The sequence below is a fragment of the Channa argus genome, chromosome 3, assembly GCF_033026475.1.
Source record: "Channa argus isolate prfri chromosome 3, Channa argus male v1.0, whole genome shotgun sequence".
Taxonomy (NCBI): domain Eukaryota; kingdom Metazoa; phylum Chordata; class Actinopteri; order Anabantiformes; family Channidae; genus Channa; species Channa argus.
In genome coordinates, this window is record NC_090199.1 from 5,708,883 (window position 1) to 5,729,615 (window position 20,733).

General features: G+C 40.8%; 1 protein-coding gene across 1 annotated transcript in view; it reads right to left on the reverse strand.

Moving 5' to 3' along the window:
• Positions 1-20,733, reverse strand: part of LOC137124276 (voltage-dependent T-type calcium channel subunit alpha-1I-like) — a 179,138-nt gene that overhangs the window by 56,229 nt on the left and 102,176 nt on the right. Inside the window, exons 7-13 of the mRNA XM_067499102.1 lie at positions 18,887-19,229; positions 17,813-17,905; positions 10,916-11,255; positions 10,435-10,835; positions 3,672-3,823; positions 1,582-1,767; positions 448-565 (exon numbers count right to left, since the gene is read on the reverse strand). Coding sequence (XP_067355203.1) covers positions 448-565; positions 1,582-1,767; positions 3,672-3,823; positions 10,435-10,835; positions 10,916-11,255; positions 17,813-17,905; positions 18,887-19,229 — 1,633 coding nt within the window. The remainder of the gene's footprint in view (positions 1-447; positions 566-1,581; positions 1,768-3,671; positions 3,824-10,434; positions 10,836-10,915; positions 11,256-17,812; positions 17,906-18,886; positions 19,230-20,733) is intronic.

Here is a 20,733-nt window from a genome sequence, read left to right on the forward strand (position 1 = left end):
CATGATGCTGCTGTTTCACTAATGTTCTCCAACAAACCTCTGAGGGCTTCACAGAACAGCTGTATTTATACAGATTAGAAAACACACAGATGGACTCTATTTACTAATTAGGTGACTTGGTTCCACAGGATTTTAGTTAGTGGTATCAGAGTAGAGGGGGCTGAATACAAATGCAGGCCACACTTTTCAGACATTTATCTTTTTCCTTTCACTTCACAATTATGTAGCACTTTGTGTTGGTCTGTAAAATACATTTATGTTTGTGGTGGTAACATGACAAAATGAAATGGAAAAGTTATACTTTTTTCAGGGCAGTGCACATCACATATTGGTACAAATATAACACATGCATCAAATATGTATGAAATTCTGAATTGCAAAAGACTCAAACAGCCATTATTTAAAACCTTTGTATTAGATGATGGGCTGTTGGTATATGGCGATTACCTGAAAAACAGTAACAATGGCCCAAAGCAGGGAGTCAAAGTTCTTCCTGTCTGGCACTGTGTCACCGGTTTCTGTCTTAAGACTGAACTTGCAGCCAAAGATGTGCATCCCAAGGATACTGCAACAGACAGCAAAGACTCTGATTATGTTAACATAATGAAAATGAATAGTCCTGTTGCAAACTAACCAATGTATTTAGTTCGTTTTCAGACAGTTTGGCTTTTATTTGTCTCAACTGTGTCGGATTTTATAAACGCTGCCGTTTGTATCTATCTTCATGTATTATCATGCTTTTGTAACCTTATTGCTACTAAACACTATCTTGTTTAGCATAATGAAGATGAATCTAAATGTCTTTACGTAACTGAACCCTAAAACCGTTTTTATAGATAACATCTGCTCTCATGGCATCGTTTTCATTGGAAATTGTCACAGTATATTGTTGATAATAATTCAGTGCAAGCTGTCCAACAAGTGTTTGACCGTTATAAACAGTGAATACCAGTGAATCCATAGTAGTGTAAACCATGTGTTCTCTTAACAGCACTGATTCCTATGGACAATACTAGCTTGGTATAAACAACATCAAAATAAATGCTTGTACTTGACCATGTGTGAATGTGTTGTGTGAAAACACACTAAAACTGCTTTTTGACTTGTTTAGTCATTTACTTTGAGTCATTACCTTACAAAACCAAATTGTATAAAATGGTTCCAGCGGGAAGCAAAGCTAAGAGGCAGAGACACAAGGACAGCAAGACCATCGATCATCCACTCAGAAAGATGTATTAGGCCTTGAGAGCTATAATGTCTGTAAACATACTGTATGTACTTGTTATGTTGCTGCAGTTTTTCAAGTATCTGCTTGTTAAAACCTAATCGTATCTTCATGTGTCTGCTTGTTATTTTGGACCCTGGGTTCATAATTACTGTGACCATCTGAGCTTCAATGGCACGGCCTAGCAGGTGCACAGAACTTTCAAAAACCTTTCCCAACTGCTACATTGGACAATTGGACAATTGAATCAAGGCATGGAACCTTTTGGTCAGATGCAAGGACAGACTTTTATGCAATCCATGATATAAAGTACTACATCAGAGGGAGGCTCACAAAACAGATTGGATTCACCCTACCTGAAGATAAAGATGAAAAGCATGAGCAGCATGCAGAACGTGGCCACGTTGTCCATGGTCTTCATGAGGACCACCAGCTGCCTCCTCAGGGCTGGCATGAACCTTACCAGCTTTAGCACCCTCAGTAGCCTGAAGGTCCTCAGCACAGACAATCCCCCATCGGACTGGCCCACGATCTCACAAACACTGATAAGATAAAATAACATAAATAGAAAAAAAAAAAGCACAAAAAAAATAAACACTAGGCAAAACACTAATGACACTTTAATATAAGGTGTTATTTTTTTTGCTGAATTTTGCCTATTGCTGAAAAACTCTAAATGATTTTAATTTAGAATTAATTAATTAATTAATTAATTAAATTTGGGCAAGCCTGACCTGGTCCCTAACACATGTTTTTAGTGATGGGGGAAACTGGAGAATCCGATCGTCGATCGCTGACGTGAACGGGTATCTTAAGCGTCAGCATTTAACCAGAAGGGGCTGTTCAAAGCCGTGCTTTTTAACACCTTGGGAATGACAACCCGCTGTTGCACCATACTGAGATGACACCACCGAGTTGTTAATGACATCATCCGAACTGACAACCCCCTCCTGATGACGCCCTTTGGGAGGAGTTTGTCTGCTAGAAGCAGAGAGATATTTCAGTAGAGGGGGATGAAGGAACTTTATCATTATTTTATCATTATTCAAATACATGTTCTATATAGGGAAACTTCATCAACAGAAAATCAAAGAAAGCTGATACATGTAATCTCTGGCTTTAAAGTTTGCCACAATGCATTTTCTTTTCAAATTAATATAGTCTAAAACACTTAGATTAGATTAAATTTTGTTTCCACAGCAATTGCAGTACGCCCATGCTAATGTACATGCAATCATGAATGTGTAATGCTTGTTTCATTTAATTTTTGCAGTACAATAGATTACTACTGCATACATGTATATAGATATTGGAAAGCTGTTAATGTTCATTATAAAGACGTTTTATGCAGCTTCATCTCATATTTAAATCTCAATAAATGGTTAGTTTTTTTTTAATCAATCACTTAAGACGACTTAAAAAAAAGAAAGTGATACAGATTGAAGCTGAATACATCCTTAATTCATGAGCAACATTAAGGTTTGCTTTATCTTATCTCTCAGTAGTAGATGTGTCCACTTACAAGGTTACTTATGTTTTGGACATTAAAAAACAAGTACTCGCTTAAATACTTAATGGCTTTCTTATCTAGTGCATGCTTCTGCAGAACAACATCCCAAGTGGGTTCACGGAGGTTTTATCTTTTGTTTACTTTCTCTGGCATGTATTTATCATAAGCAGAGAACAATGCTCCTGTGGAAAGTCTGGCCTTAGAAAAAAATCGGAGATGCACCGCTCAGCGCATCAAAACCGCGTCGGCAAAGACTGAAAAAAAGGCAGCTTTCCTGTATATGAATAGCTAAGGACATCCACGCAGATCAAGAGAAGGAAATTGGGTGTAGACCGAGAGATAAGAAGACAGATGTAGAAATGTTCAATCAACAGATATCTTCTGTGACAGGCAAAACATTTGATCTTGTTTAGTTATAGTTGCTTTGATGTGTATTTGATCCCAGTGTTATAATGGGGATCGCAGACAAAAGGGCTCCAACAGATGAATTGGCAAAAAAAAAAAAAAATTGCCATCAGATCAAAAGAACCTCCACTCACCTGAAGCTCCAGGCACATATCACAAAAGACTAAACCTGTTTGCTGCCCTCTGATGCTTTTGGCATCCAAATGTGCATACAGGTGGTACATTTTAACCACTGAAAACCCGTATGACAATTGCAGAAAGCATGACATGAATAATTTAACTGCAAGGTCTCTTTCCCGAACAATCGGGCGAACCCAAAAAGGTATGCCGCCTGAAATACATCCATCAATATTTCAGAAACATAACACATTTGCCCTCCACTCCAAAATCCTCTTTTTTTTTTCCCCCTTTTACACCAAAAATACAGCAACTGCATTGGAATGACTGGTAATATGATTCCTAGTTCTGTTTTAGTACGACAAAATGAACACAAGTGGGCCTAAAACTCAACATCAAAGCATTCAGCTGTACCTTATGATCACAATGACTCCGTCAAAGATGTTGTAAGGGTTCCTCAAGTAGTTGAAAGACCCAAATGCAGTGAGTTTGAGGATCATCTCCAAAGAGAACATACTGGTGAAGACGATGTTGCAGATCTCCAGAACATTAGTTAGCTCCTCTGGCTGCATAAGAAGCAATGGAAATAGGATAAGAAGAGGTGAAAGAAAAGTTGGACGACATAAGAGAGAAGAAGGCAGAGACAGAGAGCAAGCGAATACAGAAAAAGCATCTTAGTAAACAGTCTGCTTATGAAGCACTTTTATCCAAAGCCCTTTATAGTGTCGCCTCACTTTTGAGTTGGGGTCAGCTCTGCATTGTGAGTCTCGGCTCAGCTTTCACCTGCCTTAAGAAGTTGGATGTCGTGTACTCGCTGTTTACCAATGCATATTTGTAAACAAGGACAGCATTATCATTCTCACACGCATTTGTGCACTTTGTGTAGGATCTAAAAGGTCAGCCACAAAAAGGCCAAGCTGGGACCTTAGCATCCCAGGCTGAAAATTGGATCTCTCAAACAGCAGCCTGGCAACCCTACAAAAGGTTAATCAGGGCAGAGAAATTAGCAAAAAACGACAAACGGTAATTGCAACTAGTTAGGGATGAGCTCAATGGGCTTTTCCGCTAAGCTTTTGGCTGTTGTTTGCTTGTTTTGGTGCTTTTAAAGCGGCTGCTGAGATTGTTTGCAACACAAACACAAAGAGTTAAATTCTGATAATATGCACAACCAATGCTCCAAATTCTGCCGTCTGCACGTAGCCTGCTTGGTTTGCGTCATGTGTTAACAATTAGTTAGAGGATTCTTTATCTACAAATGTATTTATTTATTTATGAGTCTTTATAATTAAATGAATATTTATCTTTGTACACTTTCCACTCTGTGCCCCAATATATGATGATTGATGATATATGATGACTCACATGTAAATGTAAAAGGCTGAAAAAAAAAATAGGCTGAACCCGATGCTTATTCATAACCCCTAACCCTCTGTATTTGCCTATGCATATGAAGTCATTATATTTGACTTCATATGTTATTATCTGAGCTGTCTGTATATCTGAGGTCTGCGCTGTCCACAGACCCTTCAAGCTGTTTCATATTCACAAGCCACTTATCATTTTATGCTATGTTCCAAACATATGATCTCATTAACTTCATGGCTAATTGCTATAAGTTTATGTCATTAGTACACTACCACACTGACTGTCAGGAGCATATACAATGGTGCTGTGCTAACACGTTAGTGTGAAGTTTTTCTACAGATCGTTGGCTTGACTTTATGTCGTGAACTTTTAGACAACGACGCGGTGAGGAGATAGAAATTGAGCCAGATCAGAAAATTTGACACGAAGGCCGTGAAGGCAGAACGTTTACAGGGGAAGCAGAATGTAAAGAAAGTGAGAGATCAGAGGAGTGGAGACAGGTGGAGACAGGTTAATGGAGGAGGAAATGAGAAACGGTGCAAAAAAAAAAAAAATAAAAAAAATTGTGATTGTGGAAACACTGGCATTTTATTAATACAGCCACGAATAACAGTACAGTACAAACACACAAACAAGGCAAACATGTTAAATCTTTCCATCTATCGCCAAAGAGTTGGTCTGTCTTTGTTTTCCTTCCTCATCACTTTGTCTAGTTATCAGCTGTTTTACTCACCACGGATCGAATGCCTCAGATTGATTGTTGGAAAGGGCAAATAGAGAGACAAAAGCTTCTGCACACACCTACACTCACTCAGAAACAAGCTCTGGAAGACTTTCACCGACACTACCATGCAGCCAACACGTTGTTCGTATATGAATCTATCCCTTCACCTCAGAAACCGACAGAAATTATGTTTGTCGTCTGAATGAAAAAAAAAAAAAAAATGATGGAATACATCAACTCAGCCCTGGAATTTACACCAGCAAAGCAATTTGGTAATTATTTTGAGGGTGGTAAAATTAGCACTTGAACACGCTGGCAGTGCCACTCAGACTTGTTAACACTTGAACATTGGCTGGAACAGTTTGGATTTTATTTTTTGCCTTTCACCATATGCCTTTACAATACATTGCGGCTTCTCTTGTCACTCTCATGTTGCTTATGTGAATCGGTGTCTGTCCTTTCAGCTGTCTCTGACACTGTGTTCCCTTCTCTCCTTCTGTCTTTTTGTCATGCACACATGCATGCACACGCGCACACACACAGACACAGACACACACACACACAAACACGCACAATGGACAATTTTGGCACAATCAAGATTTCCAGCACAGCGCATATTCCACAGAGCTCCTCTGTAACTTCAGCAATGACGCCTTTGACATTTTGCCACCCATGAATCAATGAGAACTGTGTGTTTTGCATTTGCATGTTTATCCGTGTGCATGTGACTGTCTGCCTGTACTACTGCAGATACATATTTATATATATATATATATATAAATGTGTGTGTCAGTTCTAATGAGTGTTTAGCAGTGTGAAAACACAGGCTAATGATGCGTGACCACCAGTGTCTGTAACAATGTGACTGAATAGCCACTGTTTTCAGACCAGCTGAACAGCGTCAGCAGCCACTGGAGATTCATTACCCCCAGCTCATTACCGCAGGCCTGAGAACACGTTTAAAGAGTTATCGTATAGATGAAGATTCAAAAAAAGATCGGCTATTAGTCTTAATGTTGAGGTCTCACAGACAAGCGATCACTGTGCACTTTAAAAATCAAACCCCAGAAAGTTTAGGAAAAACTGAAATGGATGTAAAAATAACGTCAAAGCTAAAAGGCTAATAGCAGGTAAATACTTCAGTGTTGTCAGCTTGAAGAAGCTGGAAATGCAGTGTTGCCCCTAAAATGTGCCTTCATACATAAACTTCATTTTACTTAGACACTTTTGTGTCTGTGAAGAGCAGTTAAACTGACACGTATTGGCATTATACCTTGTCCTGCCCTGATCTGATTAGTCTATGACACTTCATTGCTAATTTTAAGGTTAGATTAAGTCACCATTTGTTTTGGCCTGCTACTCTCCCGTCATAATGTAAATTTCATCTTAACCATCTGGACACCATCTAACACTATGTTAACCATGTTCACCTGATGTATAACTTTAGTGTGATAATGACGGGCAGTACCAGCACATATGATGCAATGGTGTCACATACTGTATGTTATCTGGAAAAGCACATCCTGGCCACTTAATCCTGAATACTTATACCATTTTGTGTCCAGTGTGTGCTACTAGCATTTGCTGATGCAAAGTTTCACGACACAGCTAGTGTGTCATGCCACCCAACACTAGGTAGGCATGGATGGTTGGTGAATGAAGTGTTGCTAATGTTAAACTTAACAGTAAGTTGTGTGTAATTGTTATGTTTTCATTTCACACAGTAGTGAGAATCCTACAGTATCTTGTATTCATTAGTGGCTCATCTCTGTACTTGTGTTCAAATTCCAATCTAGCTTTCTGAATTACTTGCTGCTGATGAGGGATTTCCATCTTATGGAATGGTCTCTGCTTGGGAAGTCTTCCACAGATGGTGGAATGAAGATCCTCTGTAAAGGTGTTACTCTTAAAATGTTTCTGTCATCAGCTGTGGTTGTTGTGTACGTTGCTCAGTACACCGGTGGTTTCTTTCTTTTACAGGACAAAGCGTCTTATTAGCCATGTCCAATGTTTGTGCAGTGCCTCATGGATTTTCAGGGAGTCAAAATTGCTTGCTTTTGACCAATAAGCAGCTCTTTGGTTTTGCCCAAAGCTTATACTGAAAGTAGTCATTTACAGCTATTTATTTGAGCAATCATTCCCTCAGAACACATGTGGGTAACAAGAAACACTTGTATTCCAATACTTTTCCTCACTTAAAATTTTGGTAATCTGACACAAAAGATGCTATTTATATACGATTTAACATAACTACTGTAGTTGTAAATCAAATGAGAGCTGATATTAGCATCTAATATCAATTATATGATCCTGAACCCAAATGTCTTCAGCTTACAGCAAAAACAAATGACTTAGCCTTAATTGTTCCTATACTTTTGGAAAAGGACCCGATGTGAGTTCAGGGTTTTTTTTTAAATCCTTTTTACTGCTCTAATGCTTTTAGCATCTGATGCACAATGAATCCGTCCCCTGTTATGTCTCCACTTTTTCACATGACTCATGTAACATTCCTGTGATAGTAAATAACCCAAACCCAGCGCGGTGGCATCATGCAGAATTATCAGTAATGTCATAATGGGAATCATAACAAACCCTAATGTCTTTGTTTTTTTCTGAAAAAAAGCATAAAAGTACTGATTTTATTATTATTTATTCACATGCTGAGTGAACCCATCTGCAGGGTTAATGCTTAACTTGGACCTTGTGTTTCCAGTGATGATCAGGTATGTCTGGAAGGTTGTATGTATTTAAGTCATAAAGCTTATGCAGTGTCTTTGAAATCACAGTGCATTACTCTGATCGTCTACTCTGAGATATACAACAGTTTTCTGTAGTTTGATTTAAAATCCTTCCATCGTCTGGCCTACTTGTTGTTATGATGCCCTAAACAAACTGGCCATTGCATTTCAGTTTCAACAATCAGCCCTAAATAACTGGGAACTGAGTTTGTGGGTGTTGAATGTGACCAATATGGTAATTTTCCTCTTGTTTTATTCTTGACATTTTGGCAGTTAACAATAAGTATTCAGCAGTGTTGTTTGATATCCATCCATCCCTGTCAGTTCCGCAGTGTGCCAACCACACCGCTGCATTATTAATCCCCGCACAGCTGGGAAATTCCCTAGAGTGCCTTCTTGCTTGAGCAAGTTATGTTCTGTCGGGGATATGACCTTGTGTTGTCAGTAATGCACATGAGGCCACTGTAGCCCCTGGTGTGTTAGAGAATTGGCAGAATGCTCTGACAACTGCAACCCAAGAATCATGGCTATATTTGTGATCTAAAAAACGGTTCAGTGTCTTCTTGGCAATTTCCAAACCAAACATGTTTGAGCATTCTATAGTGTATCGGCTGTTTCCAACTTCGTATCGCAGAATGTTATAGCAAGTTTGGGCTTTTTAAACTGGGACTAACATGTGAACATTGCTAAATGTTATCCTTTTATAAATGAAACTTTGGTTTCACAAGTAATAAAACATATATTTCACTATGCACAAAGATTTTGCTATGATAGACATATCATGTTGCTTCTTTGTTTATGAAATTTAAAATGTCACAATTCACATTACATTTGTTACATTGAATAATTTTCAACTTGCTCAGGCTAGAGGTTTAAGTTTGCTCCCAAAACCTTATCACACTCAGGACTGTGGAGTTGCCCAACATCCACCCAAACCAGCTTTTTCATTCAAAAGCTTGAATAATACTGAACTTTAACAATTAACATTACATGAGACATAATCCAGCCAATGATTAGGTTTCATATGAAGCTTAAATGCATTTGTAAATTAGTTGCGTAATTTTTAGGCACCGAGATTAAGTTACGTACATAATGCAACAATGATAAAGCCGGTGTTACGATAATCTGTAGCTCAAAAAAAAAAACCTCATCCTACACTCTTTTACCAACGAACTGCTTTGTTTTGCAATTGAATATAATCTACAACTTATGATTGATGTGGGTTATGTATAATTGGTGGGTTTGTTAAATTTACAAAGCGTTTAGTGCACATTTCTCTACACCGTTTATATAATGTTCTCCCACAAATGGAACCACCGACCTGAGGTGTCATAAGACAGGTGTAAGCCCCTCTCTACAGGATGAGGATCAGCGCGATGAAACAGATAAAGCCTCTAATACCACTGTTCAAACAGAAGGAGGCATGACTCCAGTTTACTAAACAGGCGGGGGAAGCACAGGCATTTCCAGTGCGCTATTTCCTTCCCATTAATGGAGCAAAGTCTCTTTCTGCCTCTCTCGCTCAGTCTGTCTCTATTTTTAGCCGCCCCTGAGATGAGAGACGACCCACCACTGCGGCGGTGGCAGGCGTGAGTGGGCGATGGTTTAGCTAGAGCCAGAATTATTGAAAGAAAGACAAAGTTCACAAAGCAAAACAACAGAAAGAGACCGGAAACATGGAGGGGGGGGTAGAAAGAGGCCAATTTTAAATAAAACGCCGGAGAACCGGTTGAGTGTGACCGGAGCCAAAGGTACGATGATGGCTATGCCTAACCTGAGGGCAGCCGTGTCTATGCTGTTTGACACTGACTGACATTTCACATGCATTTTAAAAGCAGAGCGAGGAAAAGACATGTACAATGTAAAATGAATACTCTATGGGAGTGTGGACAGAGTGACAGGAAGAGAAACTAAAAGAGACTGTGGATCGGTTCTCCTTAAACCCACAAGAGGCAGTTAGAGAAACTATAGACGATACATCAACAAAGTATAAAACACACAACTATATTTTCCACTATTTTGGATTCCCAATGTATAAACTTGCTTAGCACTGCAATAACTAAAGATAAACACACAATACGTTAACAACAGTCCTTCCAACATTACCACTAATGGATGAAACCTCCAGTTTGTGGATGAAAGTAACAGTTGTAGAAGGGCCTCTGAGACCTTTTTGTTTTTTTAACTCATTTCATTATTTATATCCACGTGCCTGCCTAAAGTGAAATGTGATAGAGCATAAAAGTGACTAAAACGTTTCCCAACGTACTGCATATCCTATCTATACATATCCTACGTCCTGTACTGAGAGACCAGTATTTGAAATACAAGATGGACAAGCTTTTCTTACCTGCTCATGGTGCTCGATTCCCATGCTGATGGTATTGATCAGGATGGCGATCATGATGCCTCGGTTGAAGTATTTGCTCTCCACGATGCCCCACAGCTTCAACCTCATCTCGTACCACAGCTTCTTGCATCGTTTCTTAGGACTACAGCCCACGTGCACGCCCTCCTGGTCTTTATTGCCGTTTTCCTTGCCACCAGATCGTACCCCTTCACGATCCGTCTCCTCTACCGCTGCCTCCTCCGCTTCCCCGCTGGCTGCACTGCTGACTGGACCAACCCCGTCAGTGAGCGACGGGGCTGCGGCACACTGAGGGCAGCCAGCGGTGGCTGAGGTGGAAGTGAGAGCCATGGGTTCAGCGGCTGATGTGTGATCAGGTTTATTATGGTGTGGACAGGGGAGACCTGAAAATTTGAAAATGAATGGTTTTACAAGGGGCAGTGCAGGGTCGTGCATCTGTCTTACCATTTTTGTGAATACATACCACGCCTTAACGCGGCTCCCCTCTCACGTTCTCCTTGTCCATTGGCCTTCCTCTCCCTCCCATCTCCACCTACTCTACCTCTGCCGACACCCCGAAAGCCACGAGGTTTCCCCCGCAGTGTGTTAAAAAGCGTGACAGTTTGTCTCCTGGCCTTGCGAAGACAGTGGCACACCAGTTGGAACAGCGCCTCGTAGCAGTCTCCAGGCTCGCTGGCAAGGGTGGAAGAGGACGAACACCGTGCTCGCTGCTCCTGCATCAGCTGGTGCTCCCTCTGCTTGGTCTCTGAGAACTGGGTGGCGATCACCACAAGGCACAGGTTGATCATGAAGAAGGAACCGACCTAGGACAATAAGAGGCATGTTTGGATGTTTTTATTCATTGAAACACCAGGTACTAAATCGAATGCCTCTATAAATCTGTGCTTATTTGCTAAAAATACTAAAGAATGCATTTCATTCATTGAATTCTCAAACTTTGATGGAGAACCACTTTGATTTCATTACATCTAGTAAACCTTACTCACTGTTTTAATAAGTTTGTATAAATTGGTAGAGCGTGGATCATAAAATAATGGAAATTGCAATCGCCTGCACTGAAACTTTTTTATAGTAATGGCAGAATCGGCAGCAACTGATCTCAGCATACGACACTGCAGGCTACATTCGTGTCACCATATCACAATATTGCTTCCAGGTAACAAATGTATTTAAGCATTGTTTGATAAATTACAAACAACGTGCTAATGACTGTTCATGAATGATATCTACTCCTCAGGAAATATGAAAAACCTTTGGGGAGTTGACAATGTGTCTTTTCATCAAAGTTTCTGTAGAGGAGAGATAATTCACAAATTAAATCATGCCACAAAAAGCCTAAAAATGGCCACCTACAGTAAATGTGGTGTATTCCAACGATGCCCTTTATTGGTTATTTCAAACTCCGCCCTAAACTACTAGATCCACCAGTGACACTAATATTCACCATATGATTTTTTTTAATGTTTATTTTCTTGGAATGTCACCATGGAAGTTTTTTAAGTCTTGTAATGTAGCTGTGCCTCCAACTGGCTGGTTCTCCAAAGCAAAAGGATAAAGTTAAGTCCTCACAACTTCAAAGGTGCCTTGACTTCAAGTAACAATGAGGGTAAGGTTAGACCAAGGGGGAGCCCAATGTCGATCGCAAAGGTAGTGTGGGTAGATCGCATGGAATTAACAAAGTAGACGTCAGCCCATCATCCGTCCTCACTATGAAATTTGTCACTTGATTGACGTACAGGGCAGCCAGTCTGACATGTGACCTTTTCTGACACATGGGTCACCGCGCATGCGCATGTATACAACGGCGCCAAGCGCTGCAAAACTCTAGCAAGCTAGCAAGATAGCTTCCAATTTATTTATTTTAAACTTGTTTGAATGTTTAAAAATGAGTGGGGAGCTGGACAAAGTAAGAAGTCACAAACTTACCACTTCCATACGGAGTCATTTTTTTTACTATGTCATTTTCGAAATGCGTTTGCCTCATCTGCCAGTCTGTCATCACTATACCGAAGAAAGGAAATGTGGAGCGGCCTTTTCAGCCTGATTATAAAAACTACGACCCTGACTTCCCTCCGAAAAGCGAACTGAGAAGAAGAAGGGTGAAGAAACTAAAATCTCAGCTTTGGGGTTGGCTATCAGCAGCCACTGTCCGAACTATGCATCCCTGGCAGATTCTATTCAGTCATCAGAGTAAGGAAAAAAAATATATACAGAGTTGTATTGTACAATATGGGTTACGCATGTAGTTATGCAAACTACACCAACCTATATTGTGCATATAAAGAATTCTGGATATATTCATAAATAAATATATGTTTTTAGTAGTAGATCATTTTGACTTGCTCCTTTGATAAGTAACTCACAAGCCAAAAAGGTGTGGGCACCCCCGGGTTACATAATTAGTTGTGATGGTTAACAGCCACCCTTGCTATGGAAAGACCAATGCACACATTATTGTGTGGTTGCATCCATCTGGTAGATGAGTGTTCGCATCACATACTGTAGACAAAAGGGATGCTAAGCAGATTCACACACCATGCTCAGATTTATATTACCTTGCTGTTTTGGTTTGGCATTTGCAGAACCTGAAGCCTACATTTGGAAGTGTGCAAGGCTTCTTTGCCAAAGGTCATGCAGCTTCTAGACTTTTCCTTCTCAAATTCTAGGACTTGTTTTTGGAAAAGACTGAGACGTTGCTACTTGGGCAACTGAAACCTTAGCGTTGAATTGGACAGACTTCGGTTAAAACTAAAAAGAGACAGTAATAAGAAAACCTGCATTTCTTTTCTTCCTGTATGTTTGATGCTCTAGGCTGACTTCTTAAAAGACACAATTATAGAAAGGGGAGAACATAAAAAAAAAAAGAAGAAGGTCAAGTATCTGATGTGGAAATGGAGGAGGAGTGGGAAAGTGAGACTGGGGTGTGTGTGTGTGTGTGTGTGTGTGTGTGTGTGTGTGTGTGTGTGTGTGTGTGTGTGTGTGTGGTGGAGCCTGATAACCCTCTTTCCTTCTCTATTCGAACCTCTATGCCAAAGACTGCGGGATAAAATGTGTGTGTGGTTGTATGTCAGTGTGTGTTTTGTGTGTAAAGCTGCTCTTCATCGATCCACTGCAGACATTTGTGGTCGGACGGCTGGTTTTCATGGCAGCTCTCTGGACTCATGACCGAATGGGAGGCACTGGGTCCCACCACCCATTCAGTACCCTCACTGAACCCATCAAATATTTATCCTCACACTGCTGGAGCTGGTGGAATACAATTAGAGCGGGGTGTGTGTGTGTGTGTGTGTGTGTGTGTGTGTGTGTGTGTGTGTGTTTGTGTGTGTGTGTGTGCACGCTTGCAGCTGAATGTGTGATGTGTGAAAGAGATGAAAACTCCCCTCCCCTCCCCACACACACACTCACAGACTATTTGTATGGTTTAAGAAAATTTTTTAAAAATTACTAATATTCACAAATATTAAAACTCCAGTGGTCCAAATTCTTTGATAAGGAATCAGGTACATTTAACATTTAAGGTGTTAAATACAAACCCCCACATCTGCTCTATATACGTTTTATTTCTCTCTCAGCTGTCTGTTCAGATTTTTTATTCAGTACCACAATGTTTCAACCCACTAACAAATGTACAGAACACAATGTATCTAACACAAACCTGCAGGCGAACAGATTTAATTAGTATCTGCTGAGGAGAATAGATAGAGAAAGGTAAGAAAAGAGAAAGAAAAGAGAAAGAAAAAAATCATGACGACTACCTGAAGTGTGGCAGAGCATAGCAGACTGAAGTACTTGGCTTAAAAAAAAAAAAAGACTTACTAACAAATCAAATATCAAATATCAAAATGTTTTACTCCACATTTCTAATCAAGGTTCAAATCAAACCACTTTTTTATTTTATTTTTTATGAAAACAAATAACTAAAGAGACAGGAATAGTGTCAGTTTCTCCTTCCATGGTCTTTATTTAAAACACTTCTTTGACATATTAGCAGAAAGAACATAACGAAATGTGGGAATTGCACTGTAATTAGGTAAAGTCCCCCAAACATGAAGCAGCACTGCTCAACAGAAAATGTCCTTACTTAAATACTTACTTGTCACCGGGTACTTGTACTTTTACTAGACTACATTATTGTTTTTTTTAAATTTGTACTTCAAGTACTTCATCCACCACTGCTTACTAAGATTTGTGCTGCTGTACCCGTCCATCTTACTAGCATGTATTTTGTAACAATTCTGACACGTATGGATGATATGCACCTTGTGGCTTGCTAGATGCTGGAGTTTGGTGGCAGGCAGGACAACAGTTGAATCAGCTGCTTAATACCAGGTATAAGCCGGGGCAGAGAGGGAGCTTAAACAGTGTCAAATCAAGAGGCTTACCACACTGTGCGGCTCTGTAACAACACAGGTTGGAGCTCGTATTTGTCGGATGTTAAACCTTAATTCCGCGGGGCCGAGCTATTTTCCACGCAAAGCCTTTAATTCCTCTGAGCGCTCTTGTCTAAAGTGCTCTACACGACGATAATCAGCAAACAGCATCTTTCCGACTCTCGTCTTTATCTCACATTTTCATCTGCCTCTCCATCTGTCATGCTCTCTCTCAATGCTGTTTTCATTCTTGCACCTCCTCTCCCTGCCTCTGTATCCCACTTTACCTCACTTCATCTCTCTCTCCCTCTATTCAACGTGTCGCAGTTAATCTGCATAAATGTTGCGCGTGCGAAAGCGTCAAGTCATCGGAATGCAACCAGTATCAAAGACAAACACAATTAAAACGCTTCTCGTGTGTCGTTCGGCGAGATGAGGACAAGTGGGATTATGAGGAGAACTTTTAACATGTGAATAATAATACTTAAATCACTTTCCTCTACTAAGTCTGTTTGTGAGACAGGCCTTGAAACATGCTGTAACAAAGCTGACAAGAACCCAGCCTACCAAATTCTTCTGTGTGAAGGCTGGAAAAAAGACAGATATGCAACAACTGCAGGGAGAAAAATCCTGCTTTGATACTTAGTCTACAACACTTTTGCAGGCAGGATAAATTATAATACTCCTCTTGAGAGACATTAACAGCAAATGTGTTTGCTTCCTCACTTCGATGACGTTGCTGGCATTTCAGCTTATTCCAAGATCATTTTTTGTTTAAATTCTAGTAGTTGTCCCAAACTAGTTGTTTCTGTGCATTCTGAGGCTCCTGTGATCTCCTGATTTTAGCGGGAATCACAGCGGGAACCATTGTCCTGCGCTTTGCCTCCCGCTCATCCGCACTGAGCTCCTCCCTACATAGATTTTCCTGCTTTTGAAATGCATCACTGACTGCCAGTCTTTACTTGACCTGCTGGATGTCGCCCGTTTACCACACGTCTCGATGACGAGCACAATGCTGGTAAAAGGTAAAAGATGGTCCTCTGAACCTATTGTCACGATAATGACAGTTCAACATTTATTGGGCTGCTAATGCTCAAATCAGCTGATGAAGTGCTTTTGTATAATTACCAAACATATGAGGCTTTGAGGCTTTGCTACATGTTTGACTATTAAGCTGCCAAAAAAACATGCAATTACAGCTGCTAAGCGCTTTTAGCTTTTTTTTTTAGCTTAGGCGATGTTGTAAGAGTCTACTAGCAATTCACAGACTATCTTCACACAAGAAGACTAGATTTCAGATTTTTATGTTGTGGTTTTTTTAAAATCTCTGCCTTTGCCGTTCTTTCTCACTTGCCTTATTACTAAAGCTTTTCCATTATAAAGGATGGGGGGCAGGGGAACAAATTGTGTGACCTGCTGTTCAACCTGCTGCTGTGATCAGCAACGCCTGCTTCAAACATGTGAACCCAGAGGAAATGCAGAGCAATTCACGCTAATTAATAACATTTCATTTCAGATCAAAGAGAAAGACCAACATGTTCCAGAGTGCCGCCCCACTCTCCCCACCCTCCCCACCCTCCAATCCCCTCCCCGATTTCATGCCACGACACTCCAGTCCATCACCGCCACCTCCTGATCTATCTCCTTCGATCGATCCAATCTTCCATGCCCCCACCACTACTTTCCTATCCATCATTTAGAGCTCAGTGACTAAAGCTCAGTAATCTTTTTTCCAACCCCCTTTCCCTCTATTTTATTTCCCATTTCATCATTTTCCCTCTATTCCTTACTCCTGTCCTCGGTTATTTCCTTCCTTACTTCCCTCCTCTCTTCCTCCCCTAACTTCAAAAGGAAACCACTGGAAAGGAGGCAATTTTAGAAGCTTGATGTAGACAATAATGTCCCACGGCAAATCTGGGAAAGAGTGTGGGGGCATGTTCTGTTTATGTGTGACAGTATAAAGTGCGTGTGTGTGTGTGTGTCAGTGTGACAGATACATGAATGATGCTCGGTAAGTAGTTCAATGAGAAAGAGGAGATAAAATGAAGGCAAGACGAAGGGATCCACAATGCGGGAGGGATACTGTAAAAGAAAAAATGGGATGGAGTTTAAGGAAAGAAGTGATTCACAGAGGGTGTGGGTGAGCAAGCGAGGGATGAAAGGAAGCATTTGCACACTCAAGGATTGATAGATGGCGGAAAAGTCTAAGAAAGGTCAGGTGTCAGGGAGCAGAGACTGACAGATTTAAGGAGACAGACAGGTGCAGGGAATAAAAGAAGAAGGGGTTATTGGTGAGACAGGGGGAGTCAGAGAGAGGCTGAGCTTGTGTCTGAATCTGAAGGCAGGCAATTAAAAGTGTAATAAAAATACAAGACAGCCCCTGGGTTAGGGAAGGAACTGGGACCGGCAGTCGCAGCACATTATGATAACACTTCCACGCACACATACTATCTGACAGGCTAAAGAAAGAATATAGTGAGGAGAAGACACTCGCAAACATACATACAGCATATAGACACACTCACATACACACCCGGGAACTAGAAAGTGTTTTATCAGAACATAGAGGGGTATTCTTCAGGGATTTCAGCTTAGCTTTCACTATCAGGCTGATAGCCTGGTGTGTGTGTGTGTGTGTGTGTGTGTGTGTGTGTGTGTGTGTGTGTGTGTGTGTGTGTGTTTATGTGCACGAGTAAAAGCAAGAGAGAGAGTGAGACAAGGGACAGCGTTTCACTGCTGTCATGTGTAGCTTGGCAACAAAATGGAAGATGACTGAGTTGAGAAGATACAACTTCGCCAGTAGAGAATGTGGACTTAGGCTGTGTAACGGTGCTCGATGATCGTTTTCAACTTTAATGATGGGATCTCATCATGACCACGTGAAAAAGAAAACCAGTTAAATCCTTTTAAAAAGGTAGTGACGTGTGTTTAATTCCATATGAGAGTATTAATACAGATATCTAAATGTGTAGTGTGACCATGTGACTTACAATAATCAGGAGGATGAAGTAGATGAAGTTGTAGAAGGAATGAGCATCCATTACATAGTACATGATCTCCACCCAGCCCTCCAAAGTGATTACCTAAGTAAAAAAACAAAACAAAAGTATTAGTATTTGTACAGAAAAACTGTTTATTTTATTATTTTATTTTGGACCGGTGTCGCCTGCTGTATATGAGACCGTATACGATAAATACTTTTTAAAAAGTAAAGCTCCACACATCACCAGAAACTGATGCCTGCTTATACCTGGCTGGCTCCTCCTCACTGCCAATCACCTGAGCAGCGAACACCAGTTTGGAATCGGAGGGAAAAAAAGTACCCAAAGAAAAAAGTCCGGCAGCACAGACCCGGACACCTGTAAGAAGGCAAAGCAACGCCGCTGCGCACAGCAGCATTACCACCCTGCCTGGGAGTTTGATCCTACGTCTAAGGGATGGGTTCAACCTGTTGCTGGGAACGAGGCCAAAGCGGTCGCTGCGGCAGACATTGACGTCGAGCCTCTTTGCTTAGCTTTGTTTTTAATTGCACGGTCCTGGCAAGTTGTTGTAGCACATATGATAGTCAAAATTGAAAATGTTATAATTTTAAAGAAACAGTAGGATAATTTTCATTTCCCATCTGGCAACACTGTCAGACTGAAGTCTTATACTTACAGACAGGAATGAGAAAGAGCAAATTTGTATATATTTCTAAATATCAAAAAAAAAATATTTTAATATATATCAATGTGGTTAAGTGAAAATTAAAAATACTGTATGTGACTGTTTGAAATATTATCACTAACTATGCTATGCTGTACATATACTCTAAAGCTAATTTTAACGTGGAGAGGGAATTCCAATTATTTCAGCTTGATTTGCTTGTTTATTTTCATCGAATGTAATTTCATAATCCGGACTACTGGAATTGCTGGACAGAGCGTGGCAGAGTGTAGCTAATCACAGCAGAGCAGGCAAAACGAGGGTTGGGCAGAACACAGTGAACTGATCTAGATTCTCATACTAGTGCTACAGTGAAAGTTGAACTTTTTCTTGACCATTAGGTTCACTAGAAATCCCACCTGGAAGATGACAATCCAGGCATAGGCAATGTTGTCAAAGTTGATGGCTCCTTTGTGAGGGTTACTGTGCCCAGTCTGGCACCTGGTGTAGTATTGGTTCCAGTTGACACACAGCCCCGCTACACTGACGCTGCCATTAGCCAGAGGCTCCGGGCTGAGGCCCAGCGACTGGCGGTACAGGGCGTCATCTTTGTCCAGGCAGCACGTCCTGCCACCCTCGCGACGGGCTGGGACATCAGAGCAGGACATGATACCGTTGTCAACTGGCAGGGAGCATATGAAGGGTCGCTCATCATCCTCGTCAGCCATGTAGTAGGGCCGAGGGAGGCTGATGCCCATGGGGCTGAAATTGTTTATGGAGAAAGTGATGAGTACAGTCATGTTCCTACTAATTCGTTGAGAGATATGAGAACTACAAAGTATTCAACTGCATTCAATTACCAGTGTGTAGTAGTTTTTAAACGGTGTTAAAAGTTCAACCACTAACGGATAAGGTGAGGCAACATGGAGCAAAGCAAAGCATTTGATCAATCCAATTTCATCAGTGTTAGTTGTTGTGGTTGACTTGATGTGTTGGGACGTCTACAGCGAGACAGATGCAGGAATCATCAGACTCGGGATTAGAGTCTGTGATGCACTAAGAATCCCTTTCTAGCTTTTAGTGAAGCAAATTAAAAAGAAATGCTGAGCTTTAAAAGCATGACAGTGAATGAAGAGATGACGGACATAGAAGTGAATGAAATGCACTGAGAAAGGGAAGGAGGCAGGAGATAAAGCGACGCTGGGAATAAGTGGAATCCAGTGAGGAAGAAAGAAAATGAAAGATAAGTAAGAAGAACGAACACAAAAGGAAGAATGATGCTGGATGCTGATGAATTCTAAAAGGGAAAAAAAAAAAAAATCAATTCACGTGGACATCACGCGTGTTCATGTTTGTGCATGAAGGGAAGATGTAATGTAATTCCCATTAGCATTTTTCAGATATATTGGTAGGACAATCGAATCAGTTCATCTTTAAGTGCAGGTTGACATTTGTCCCACATTGTTAGAAATGCCCTGAAGGCTGTGATATTGCAATCACAACATTGGTATGGACAGAAAAGACAGACATGAGGTCATAGTGGCTTTGACCTTTGTCCATGAAAATGTAATCAGTTCATCCTTAAGTCCAGTTGGACATTTGTGCCAAATTGTATGAAATTCCCTGAAGCATTTTCTCAGATATCGCAATAACCGCAATAATAAGACAAGCGGATCTTAGTAGTAGTGCCACCGGCCACAGTTGTCTCCCGCGCGGAGGCGTAAAAACTGAAAGTAAGATGGAGAGAAGAAAAACAAAGCGGAGTACCAAAAAAAAAAAAGAAGAAAAGATTAAATGCAATAACTTGACATTACAAAAAGAGCAGGGAAGAGGCTTAAAGACGGAGACCACAAAGGTCTAACTTTAATCTGAGAGCGAGTTGCTATTTAAAGGGCAGAGCAGTGAAAGAGATACAGATGAATGCAGACGCTGGTTAGCAATTACATCTGACCTGGTATTTGAGAAGGCTCAGTAGATGCTGCATTGTAAGCACTACCCTGTCTCTCAATCAGTCAGTGTCGTGTCTTCCCGTGACTGTCTCTCTTTTGTGCTGCGCTGAATGGAACCTATTACAAAGTCCCACCTATCTGAGACACACTGCGGCCTTTATTACATGTCAGTTACGCTTCCAGAGACGCCCTGGGCGTTTTTCACCTGGTCTCCATGTCCTCATCTTGTTTCCGTCATAAAAAAAAAGACCTCGTTCACAAATGCCAACACTCTGCGTGTGATCGAGGCAACGCGCAGCGACGGCTTAAGTCACAGC